We start from the raw sequence: 12,704 nt of genomic DNA, 5'->3' as shown, positions 1-12,704 counted from the left end.
ACTTTTGTGCGAAACAATACGATTGGACAAATTCCTCCCACTTTCACCAATATATACAGCATCACACTGAGTACATTACTACAGATAACTTAGAGAAGATTAATGTAGTCTACAGCATTAATTGTTACAATTTTCACATTTACAAGGTTTTTCACCAGTGTGAACAGTCATAATATGCTCTTTTAAACTACGTAGGTAACTAAACTTCACTACAATTTTCACATTTACAAGGTTTTTCACCAGTGTGAACAGTCATATGCTCACTTAAACTACCTTTTATAGTAAACTGCTTACTACAAATTTCACATTTATAAGGTTGTTCGCCCGAGTGAACTCTCATATGCACCTTTAAACTACTCCTTATATAAAACTGCTTACTACAAATTTCACATTTATAAGGTCTTTCACCCGTGTGAATTTTCATGTGCGTATTTAAGTGACTTAGGTCACTAAACTGCTTACTACAAATTTCACATTTATAAGGTTTTTCACCAGTGTGAACTCTCATATGCACCTTTAAACTACTTAGTCGAGTAAACGGCTTACTACAAATTTCACATTCATAAAGTCTTTCACCTGTATGAATTCTCATATGCTCCTTTAAAGTACCATTTTCAGTAAAGAGCTTACTACAAATGTCGCATTTGTAAGGTTTTTCACCCGTGTGAATTTTCATATGCTTATCTAAACCACTTTTGCGACTAAACTGTTTACTACAAATTTCGCATTTATAAGGTTTTTCACCAGTGTGAACTCTCTTATGCTCATTTAAACTACTAAGGTAACTAAACTGCTTACTACAAATTTCACATTTATAATGTTTTTCACCAATGTGAATCTTCATATGCGTATTTAAATTACTTATGTGACTAAACTGCTTACTACAAATTTTACATTTATAAGGTTTTTCACCAGTGTGAACTCTCATATGATCCTTTAAATTACTTAATCGAGTAAACGGCTTACTACAAATTTCACATTCATAACGTCTTTCACCTGTATGAATTCTCATATGCTCCTTTAAAGTACCATTTTCAGTAAAGAGCTTACTACAAATGTCGCATTTATAAGGTTTTTCACCCGTGTGAATTTTCATATGCTTATCTAAACCACTTTTGCGACTAAACTGCTTACTACAAATTTCGCATTTATAAGGTCTTTCGCCCGAGTGAACTCTCATATGCACCTTTAAACTACTCTTTATATAAAACAGCTTACTACAAATTTCACATTTATAACGTCTTTCACCCGTGTGAATTTTCATGTGCGTATTTAAGCTACTTAGTTCACTAAACTGCTTACTACAAATTTCACATTTATAAGGTTTTTCACCAGTGTGAACTCTCATATGATCCTTTAAATTACTTAATCGAGTAAACGGCTTACTACAAATTTCACATTCATAAAGTCTTTCACCTGTATGAATTCTCATATGCTCCTTTAAAGTACCATTTTCAGTAAACAGCTTACTACAAATGTCGCATTTATAAGGTTTCTCACCCGTGTGAATTTTCATATGCGTATTTAAGTGACTTCGGTGATTAAAATGCATACTACAAATTTCGAATGTATAAGGTGTTTCACCAGTGTGAACTTTCATATTATGCTCATTAAAAGTACTTATATAACTAAACTGCTTACAACAAATTTTACATTCATACAGTCTTTCGCCGGTATAAGTTTTCAAATGTGCTTTGGGATCATTAAATGGTTTGGTACTTGTAACTTCCATTGTAATATAGTGTGGAACACCTAAAAGAAAAACCAAAATATAAGAATTTGTCTTTTACTAAAAGAAAAATATATGCCAGAACAAAAATTTTAAAAAGAAATACATAAAGTAATAAAAAAAAAATAAAACACAAAGAAGGTCTAAACCTCCGAGGTGTTCAACCGAGATGAAGCCTTAGAGCTATGTAAAAAACTTGCATATTTATTAGCATTGTTTAAAAAAAGGATAGTTAGCCAACCTTTACGAGAGTCTTGATTGACTTTTAAGAACCTTTAAGAACTTTGTGAAGAAAATATAAGATTTGAATTTTCACAAGAGCTATGACCTTGTAAATAACACGCAAATTGCGTACTGTTTCAGCATGATTCATAGCGCTTATCAAAACCATTACCTTCTACCATTGTATTCGTCTTGTGATAGACAACTTGACTATTTCCAGCGAATGTTTCAAATAATAATGTAACAAAAGATTACTTTTGACCGACCCTCGTATAACAGGTCCCATCACACACACACACACATCGATCTTTCTTGATAAGATGCGATGCAGCGGGGCGGAAGACGAGCAAAAGCCAATGTGGCGACAATAACTAGAGATGGGCAGAATCTTCCAGAAATAACGGCTGGGCTATATATAGGGACGGATTTTGTAAATAGAGTTAGTTTAAGCTAGAGTTTGCAAGGTAAACTTGTATAAATAAATTAATAAAGTCGTATATAAATACGAACCGCTAGTTTCATTGTAATTATATATTATTACAGTAAAAACCGCTACAGTTGGTGTCCGGTGTTTGCTTGGTGCGATATAAATAAAAGTGAAGTCAAAAAAAATTAAAAGACATTTGAACTTTATTCTTCGGAAATAATTAAAGTGCGTGAATTATTTGGTATCTGGAAAGACTTTTAAAGAACATTTGAGAAGTACGTGTGTGCCGACCAGAGATGCTGCTAGCAGACCTTTCCTTAAAATCAGGGCGCGACGACATATATCCACTGATATATATCATATTTATATTATATATATCGTGATATATATCAGTATTTTATTTCGCACTAATTTTTACATAAAGTTAAAAAGCGGCAACGTCGCAACTATGTTGACTTGCCTTCTAACAGGAATTCAAATCGATCAAGATCAACCAATTCAAATTAAGAACTTTTATTACAAAAGGAGGAATATGGCTCTAGGTTCGCCTCATTTTTTGGCAAACTTACTGGACCATCGCTTTTTGGGAGAAAGACTTACTGCCGAACAAAAAGAACAGGCTTATGAATATTTAAATTCAATCAACACAGATTTTGTTCCGTTTGTAATGACCCTAACTTCGAAGTCTAAACCTTTTCCGTCTTTCATGTATGGTCCAAATTTCAAAAAAACATCTCCATTATTACGGTGGAAGTCTGTTCCAATCGCTGAATCTGCTTGGCCTGGTAAAAACATATTTCTCGAATGAATTAACCAATTACTTACAGCAGTAGCCTCCACGGCAGGCACTGAAAGGTGCTTTTCAAGCTTTGAACTTGTGCATTCCAAATTACGAAATAATTTAGAAACCTGAAAGGCTGCTAAACTTGTATTCATGTTTAAATATTTAAACAATTCTTCATACCAAAAACATGACAATTTGGAATGGATTTGGCCTGAACAAGAAACTGAAAGAAGGGAAAATAAAGACGCAGAATTAAGTCTTGGGTGCTTTACTGGATTTTTTTCAGACACTTCCGATGTTGAACCATCATATTAATTAATTTTCTAAATTTTCATTTTGTTTTTTAAATGTTCAGAATTTTAAGTTATTTTGGAAAAATAGAAATACCTATAGGTATGTTTAAGTTAATGTTTTCAATATTTTTAGTTAATTTAGTTGTTACTTGGGACACTCGTATCATTTTGTTTTCTAAAAGGGGAGTTCCCTAGGTTGACTGTATACCACATAGTTAAAAAACTCTAACATGAAGTAAAAACCACTTCTATGTAATTGGTATATTTATTAAAATCTAAAAAATCCCAATGAATTGAATAAAATGTGTCCAATTCAGAACGTTTTCAGACCCATCGGTCCATCATCAGTGAATCTACAATAAAATAAGTAATCCCACTATTAAAAATTGAAAGATGGTTGAAATTTTGAAAGTTAGAAAAGTGTGGTTATGATTACTTACTTGAATACTTGCTAAATAGCCCCAGAACCAAACAATGGTTGAATTTATAATTCGATTTACATTATTTCAAAGTGATATTAAACAGGCTAAACGCCGATGTTAAAAGATATAACCTCCGGGAACATGGTGAAACCCTACCAGGAAACTTAAGCAACCATCTTAGGCCAACGCTGACTACCAAGTGTCAAAAGTGTGTAAGGAACTGTTTTGAGTGACATTGACAGTAGAGAAAAAGGTAGTCGATTTTCAAAGGTTATTAACAAAAGGTCATGATCCAAAACTATGATAAAGATTTTAATATCTGAAAATGTCTAAAATTTAAATCTATTGTTTTTTGAAAACAAAATTGTGATTTACAAAATTTATTTTGAATATAAACTTATTTTATGTTGACTGTATATTATAACATTACATTGATCAAATTGATTAAAAAGGAAGTATGAGCTGCTATAAACAATGATAAACAAAAGATAAAAAACAGATGATGGTGAGAGAAGAGAAAGAATAAATTTTAGTTGGAATATTATTGTACAAAGGAATTAATAGGTAGGCAAGTTATTTATACCTATATTGTATTGGTGGTTGTATATGTAAAAGGAAAATTATTGTTATTTAAATGTAAATGGAAATTGTTAAAATAATGGATTTGAGTTAGGATACAGTCAATATACTTAATAGTATGAAATATGTAAATGAAGAGGATTGTAATTATGAGATATTTTTTAAAAAATTTGAGAGAATTCTTGTGACAAAGTGGGGGTATGTGAAATTGAAGATAAAGAAATGTATGATTATAGCTGAGTCCAGTTGATACAAAAATGAAATTATTATTGAAAATGTACTGAATAAAATAAAATAAGTAAAACCAAAGTAAGAAAACGAATATTGATATAATTTAATTGTAATAATAATGGGTCCTAATGTGAGAACTGAAATTATAAGTGATGAAATGTTAATTGGAGAAGTAAAAAATATTTGGAAACAGTCAAAGACAAAAAGTAGAGGGCTGTGGTGTAAGGTAGAAAGACAAGTATAATAAGGGAAAGAGAGGGATTGAGAATAGATGTGGTGTGGAATTTAAACTGAATGAAGTAATGAAATGAAAGAGAAGTGAGAAGATAGTAGGGTGAATTAATTAGGTTTAGGTTAATAGGGGTTCATGTAGTTAGTAATGATTAGTTGTGTAAAGGAGTTTGAAAGCAGTGAAGGAAAGAGGAAAATTTGAAAGGAGGGGTGACTAAGTTAAAGAAGAGAGAGAATAGGATAGAAAAAGAGGAAGTTGTAAGTAATAGGAATTATGAGAATAATTGACGATGAATGGGGACAAAATTGCGGTTAAGGGATGTTTGTCTATTGACACAGTTGGGACTCTTCTTCAGGTCCTTGACAATCTTCAAATTTAGTATTTTTTTGTTGAATATTGTGTAGTAGTCCAGTTGATTTTAATAAATACCAATTACATAGAAGTGGTTTTTACTTCATGTTAGAATTTTGTTTTCTGTTTATGTAACATACTACCATACGTACGTTTATATTTTTGTATTTTTTATTTAAAGTAAAAATATATCTTTTATTTTATAGTGTTACATTCTACATTTAAAGTCTTATTTTGGTCAATTTAGTTTCTCTATTGAATGTTTTCCAAAATATCATATAAATATCACATTTTGGATATATATCGGATATATATCATATATATCCGATATTTTTATAAATATCATAGATATTTTGTGCTCTGTTTCTGGGTAGGTACTTCCTTAATATCTGCCTTACACAATGTAAATGTACAAGACAAGCAGACGACCAATACATGAGACGAAAGGGAATCTACGATATGCAGTAACATTACATTCATTCGTTTAGGAAAAAATTCCAACGAAATTTGGTTCCGTTTACTCACAATATGAGTAAACTGAGAAACTTAAAGACAGATTATGTTTTCATTTCAATTTTGGGAATATCAATTATCCCCTGACTTACGTGTCACTCTCTCCAGAGATCTTCAGAGGGGCTATATGATTAACTCCGAGTCAGCAAATTAGCTTATAGAAGAATGATTTGTGTTTTGATTGCTAAAGAGTGTAACTTCATAAAAAGAAAAAATCACCTCTTCTTGTATGTCACTGTATTTCTCCAAATACTTATTCTTGTAGTATAGGGCCGGCGTAGCTCAGGCGGTAGTATGCTTGATTCGCGTGCTGGTAGGCCAGGGTTCAAATCCCAGCGCAGGCAAGAACAATTAGACATAAATTGAAGAGTCTCAGATGCAGAATCCACCAATTTAATAAAAATTAAAATGGTAAAAAGTAATTTAAACCTGAGACTAAGTTCTTTCTGGTACATCCTTAATCTGCGACTTTTTCAATTAATAAGACCGCAGACGACGAATATAGAAAACGAAAAGGAAACGATCACATTCCGCTTTCATTCGTCTAGGAAAAAAGACAGAAGAGGAACTTTCAGTACTCAAATCCGAGTAAAGATAGAAAAATAAAAATAATAAATGATGGTTTTGCTTGTTTTCGATTCAGAGGGTTGCGCCCCCGCTGGACAGGCTGTTTCTACCATTTCAGGCGTCTTCAGCAGCGTTCGTTACAGTGCACTCCTCTGAACCGAAAAACAGCTGGACCATAAATTTAAAGGGAATCTGAAAGATAATTCAAATTCCCCATTAGGACGCAAAACAGCGACATCTCATAACAAATTGAAGAGTCTCAGATGCAGAATCCACCAATTTAATAAAAATTAAAATGGTAAATAGTAATTTAAACCTGAGACTTTTGAAAGTTCGTTCTGGTACATCCTTAATCTGCGACTTTTTCAATTAATAAGACCGCAGACGACGAATATAGAAAACGAAAAGGAAACGATCACATTCCGCTTTCATTCGTCTAGGAAAAAAGACAGAAGAGGAACTTTCAGTACTCAAATCCAAGTAAAGATATCAAAATAAGAATAATAAATTATGGCTTTGCTTGTTTTCGATTCAGAGGGTTGCACCCCCGCTGGACAGGCTGTTTCTACCATTTCAGGCGTCTTCAGCAGCGTTCGTTACAGTGCACTCCTCTGAACCGAAAAACAGCTGGACCATCATTTAAAGGAGGTGACCATCATGCAGCGGGGGTGCAATCCTCTGAATCGAAAACAAGCAAAACCATCATTTATTATTTTTATTTTTCTATTTTTACTCAGATTTGAGTACTGAAAGTTCTTCTGTCTTTTTTCCTAGACGAATGAAAGCGAAATGTGATCGTTTCCTTTTCGTTTTCTATATTCGTCGTCTGCGGTCTTATTAATTGAAAAAGTCGCAGATTAAGAATGTACCAGAACGAACTTTCAAAAGTCTCAGGTTTAAATTACTATTTACCATTTTAATTTTTATTAAATTGGTGGATTCTGCATCTGAGACTCTTCAATTTGTTATGAGATGTCGCTGTTTTGCGTCCTAATGGGGAATTTGAATTATCTTTCAGATTCCCTTTAAATTTATGGTCCAGCTGTTTTTCGGTTCAGAGGAGTGCACTGTAACGAACGCTGCTGAAGACGCCTGAAATGGTAGAAACAGCCTGTCCAGCGGGGGCGCAACCCTCTGAATCGAAAACAAGCAAAACCATCATTTATTATTTTTATTTTTCTATCTTTACTCGGATTTGAGTACTGAAAGTTCCTCTTCTGTCTTTTTTCCTAGACGAATGAAAGCGGAATGTGATCGTTTCCTTTTAGTTTTCTATATTCGTCGTCTGCGGTCTTATTAATTGAAAAAGTCGCAGATTAAGGATGTACCAGAAAGAACTTTCAAAAGTCTCAGGTTTAAATTACTATTTACCATTTTAATTTTTATTAAATTGGTGGATTCTGCATCTGAGACTCTTTTGTTATGAGATGTCGCTGTTTTGCGTCCTAATGGGGAATTTGAATTATCTTTCAGATTCCCTTTAAATGATGGTCCAGCTGTTTTTCGGTTCAGAGGAGTGCACTGTAACGAACGCTGCTGAAGACGGCTGAAATGGTAGAAACAGCCTGTCCAGCGGGGGTGCAACCCTCTGAATCGAAAACAAGCAAAACCATCATTTATTATTTTTATTTTTCTATCTTTACTCGGATTTGAGTACTGAAAGTTCCTCTTCTGTCTTTTTTCCTAGACGAATGAAAGCGGAATGTGATCGTTTCCTTTTCGTTTTCTATATTCGTCGTCTGCGGTCTTATTAATTGAAAAAGTCGCAGATTAAGGATGTACCAGAAAGAACTTTCAAAAGTCTCAGGTTTAAATTACTATTTACCATTTTAATTTTTATTAAATTGGTGGATTCTGCATCTGAGACTCTTCAATTTGTTATGAGATGTCGCTGTTTTGCGTCCTAATGGGGAATTTGAATTATCTTTCAGATTCCCTTTAAATGATGGTCCAGCTGTTTTTCGGTTCAGAGGAGTGCACTGTAACGAACGCTGCTGAAGACGCCTGAAATGGTAGAAACAGCCTGTCCAGCGGGGGTGCAACCCTCTGAATCGAAAACAAGCAAAACCATCATTTATTATTTTTATACAACTAGACATTTCTAAAATGTCTTTAGGTCAAGCCAGGGGTAATAATAGGCGGTTAAAGCGTAGCACTGGCCCTGTTACCTTTCTTGTATACCGAAGGCCCTAGATATAGCAGCTATAATCAATATGCTGGGATAGAATCTAAGTATAGTTTTAATAGTTGGTAGTTTGTTTGAGATCTTCCTTTACGTCGCCTATCCATCTTTTACGGGGCCTTCCAATGGTTCTATTTTCTTGGGGCTTCCTTTTCTGGATTACTTTTACAGTTTGATTATCTGGCATTCTTTCTAAGTGACCAAGCCAGTTTAGTCTTTGTGACTTAACAAATCTAACAATATCTGTGCTCTACATTAGTTCATCCAGCTCGTAGTTTATTTTAATTCTCCATGGACCATCACTGCAATGGGTTGGTACAAGTATTTTGCACTCAAATATTCTCAGTGGATTTTTATCAGTGGCTGAGAGAAGTCATGTCAGACTTCATTAGAATACAAAGATTGCAATGGGCCAGACATGTGATAAGAATGGGAGAGGATAGGCTACCAAAACGAGCACTGAATGCTAGAATGCAAGGAAAGAGACCGGTTGGGAAGCCACGAAAGCGCTGGGAAGACACAATAAACAGCGACACACAAGCCTTTTTAGGAGTCCGTGTATGGAGAAGAGCAGCCACAGGCAGGCAAGGGTGGAGGCAAAAAATAAAGGAGGCTAAGGCTCAATTTGGGCTGTAGTGCCGTAGAAGAAGAAGTTTGTTTGAGTCATTTCGTTAATTTTATCACTATTTGGTTCTAAAATTGAATTTAATTCTGCTACAAGACTACTTAAATTTAAATTACTATCAGTTTTACTCATCAATATTTATTCTTTTTATTCAGTGTAATAAAATATTAAATATGTTTCAACTTCAATATCTAAATCTAAACCACATTGAGATAGAAATTAAGAGTCTATATTATGATATTACTTCCTCGGGCAGTTCAATTATTATTTGTTAGGTTAGAGGACATTCTGGAATATTAGGAAATGAAGAAGTCGACAAATTAGCTAAATCTGCAGCTTTAACCAATCGAAACATAAACAACAAACTACCAGTAACCGATATAGATAATATCAGTAAAAACCATTGCAAACAAAATTGGCAATGTGTATATAAGCAAAGTACAACGGGAATAAATTTTAAAAATTGCCAACCACTAATTCTCAATGAGAGATGGTTTAAATATGAATCGAATAGGTTATTTATAAAAACAATAAACAGAGTGAGATCAAATCACGCACTAACTCCAGCATACAAACACAGCATATGTATCAGGAAATTATCAGTTATCATAGTTATATAATTATCATAGTTATCAGTGATAACCCATATTGCGCCTGTGGTAGAATTGGAGATCTACAGCACCTCATATTGGAGTATGGACAGTACAGACAAAATATTAAAGTAATGTATGCAAAATTAATTGATCTAAATTGTCCTTTACCTGTCAATTTAAACGAAATTATTTTTCCAAAAAATAAGCAGACGTTAAAATGTCTTTACGAATATGTAACGTCCTGTAAATTTAAATTTTAAAGAGGCTTAGATAATAAAATTAAAAATTATTATTGTAATACCATTCAAAAAAGAAATAGTCTGTCTAATTGGCTAAGCCAAAGCCACTATAAAATAAAAAAAACTTCAATATAATAAAATATTTTCAAAATATAATAAAGAATTCCTTTTATTAAAATAAAAATATCATAAAATCTTACAAATTGTTTATTCTCTTTAGGTCTCTGACTATAAGTATTATCAAATATGTATAGGAAAATATAAAATGGAATAACAAAATGAAAATAAAAAAATATGAAAAAAAAAATTTTAAGAAACGCTTTTCTTTAGTTACGAGTGACTAAAATTAAAAATATTATAAAAAAAATTAACTTTAGCTCCCCAAAGAATGAATAAAATGAACTTCGCAGTACCGATGGAATATACAGCACGCCACCTCCACAATTATGCCAATCAACACCAAAATACCTGTTTACAACCTAACTGTGGAATAACACTAGATGGCATAACAGCCCGCCTTAAAGATATAGCGCTGAATTCTTTAAACTATTTTAAGCTCCCACAGTCAAACCTCACTAAAGAAGAATTTATTGCCTTACGTAATTTACAAAAAAATAAAAACATTATCATTATCCGGCCTGATAAAGGCAACGGAATAGTCATTTTAGATCGCTTAAATTACGTAGAAAAATTAAACAACATTCTATCGGATAACACAAAATTTATTAACATACCATTTAATAACCTATTTAAATTAATGTTATCATTTGAAGACAATTTCCGGAAAAAACTTAAAAATTGTTCTTCCAAGATATTCAAAGAAACTGCTCCCACTGGTTCACAACTTGGACGTTTATACGGAGTCCCAAAAGTGCACAAAACTGGTGGCCCTCTAAGACCGATTCTCAGCTCCATCAATACTCCAAACTATCTGTTAGCTAAATATCTTGTCCCACACCTTCAAATACTAACTGAAAACGAATTCACAGTAAAAGATACATTTTCATTTGCGAAGGAAATTACCAACCAAGACAGACACAAAGATGGAATTATGGTCAGTTTCGACGTTGAAAGTCTGTTTACAAACGTTCCCTTAGATGAAACCATCAACATAATAATAAATTCACTTTTTCCAAGTTCCAATTCAAGCTTTTTAGGAATGAAGCAGTCAAAATTTAAAGATCTACTGACATTAGCTGCCAAAGAATGTCTATTCAGTTTTGACGGAAAAGTGTATAGACAAATAGATGGCGTTGCAATGGGCTCTCCTTTAGGACCAGTTTTCGCGAACACTTTTCTATGTCACCATGAGAAAACATGGTTAGCTGACTGTCCAATTGATTTTAAGCCACTTCTTTATAGACGATACGTGGATGATATTTTTCTCATCTTCAAACATACCGATCACATTCAACATTTTTTAGATTATCTCAACCAGAAACACCACAATATGAAATTTACTAGTGAAATTGAAATCAATGGAAATCTGCCCTTCTTAGGAATTAACATATTCAGATCACCTTCAGGTTTTTCCACTTCAATATACAGAAAACCAACCTTCACCGGCCTGTATATAAACGCAGATAGCTTCATTCCCAACAAATACAAAACAAGTTTAATCAATATACTTGTTCACCGCGCTTTCACTATCTGTTCAACCTGGCAATTCCTACATGAAGAATTAGAAAACATAAAGATGATCTTAAGTAAAAATGGTTTTTCGTTGAACTTCTTAGAAAGATACATCAGACGTTTTCCATATACTGGTTACCACAGCTTACAAATCCGACGCAACATCCGTAGAATAATTAAAAAAGCATTCCCCTCTATAGAATTAAGATTTGCTTTCACGACTTTGGAAAGGATAGGATCTCGTTTCCATGTGAAAGACATGATTCCTAGTGATCTGGCATCTAACATTATATACCAATTCAAATGTAGTAGCTGTGCAGCTACGTACGTCGGGAAGACTCGACGTCACTTTAATGTCAGATGTTGCGAACACTTAGGTATCACTCCTCACTTAGGAAGACGATCAAGAACAGTTCCAAATTCAGCAGTATTCCAACATATGACTGATTCTGACCACCCTATTAGTCGTAAGGACTTCTCAATCATTGGTCATGCAAGTTCTCCAACAGAACTCAGCATCAAGGAGGCATTATCCATATTTCTTTTGAAGCCACCCTTAAACACGCAACAAGACATGGCGTGTTTGAAATTATTAACTTAACCCAATGATTGTCAATGTCATTTTTTACGTTTTCATTAATTATGTTTGTTCCTTTAAAATTATTTAAAAGCATCCGCTCAAGAAGCTTATTATTCTGACGATGATTAAAGTAATAATTGAAACGTCACCATGAATTTTAATTTAGTTATGGGTTTTATCTTTAAGTTTATTATTTTTATCAAGTTTAAGGGTGTGTCCTTATCTACATATATGTATAAAACATAATATGATGTACTAACATGAAAAGTAGTCGGAATCGGCAAAAAATTTGAAACATTATTGTTTATTTATGAAGCATAACGTAAACAATTAACGTAAAAAGTGAAATTATGTATAGTTCATATCGTTAGCTACAATCCGTAAAAGTTTCAAGTTTTTACATTGTAAAAAACAAGAGAATTTAAAGCATTTTCCATTAAAATCGTTTTTTTTATTTAAACAATTAATAAACATAAAAAATTTTTTTATTGATTATTCGTGTA

The 12,704-nt window shown here is 33.1% G+C and overlaps 2 protein-coding genes across 8 annotated transcripts in view; both read right to left on the bottom strand.

Moving 5' to 3' along the window:
• Positions 1-12,704, bottom strand: part of LOC126892343 (zinc finger protein 845-like) — a 369,452-nt gene that overhangs the window by 91,168 nt on the left and 265,580 nt on the right. The gene's annotated exons all lie outside the window — the stretch shown is intronic.
• Positions 1-12,704, bottom strand: part of LOC126892341 (zinc finger protein 729-like) — a 418,287-nt gene that overhangs the window by 218,295 nt on the left and 187,288 nt on the right. For 4 of the 6 annotated variants that reach the window (XM_050661856.1, XM_050661855.1, XM_050661859.1 and 1 more), the window contains one exon: positions 515-1,752. The exons of 1 other annotated variant lie outside the window; for it this stretch is intronic. In XM_050661856.1, coding sequence (XP_050517813.1) covers positions 515-1,752 — 1,238 coding nt within the window. The remainder of the gene's footprint in view (positions 1-514; positions 1,753-12,704) is intronic. One more of the 6 variants, XM_050661858.1, reaches the window with a different exon arrangement.

The sequence above is a fragment of the Diabrotica virgifera genome, chromosome 9, assembly GCF_917563875.1.
Source record: "Diabrotica virgifera virgifera chromosome 9, PGI_DIABVI_V3a".
Lineage (NCBI taxonomy): Eukaryota > Metazoa > Arthropoda > Insecta > Coleoptera > Chrysomelidae > Diabrotica > Diabrotica virgifera.
Note: the sequence above shows the minus strand (reverse complement) of the source record. Positions and strands in the feature narration are given on the sequence as shown.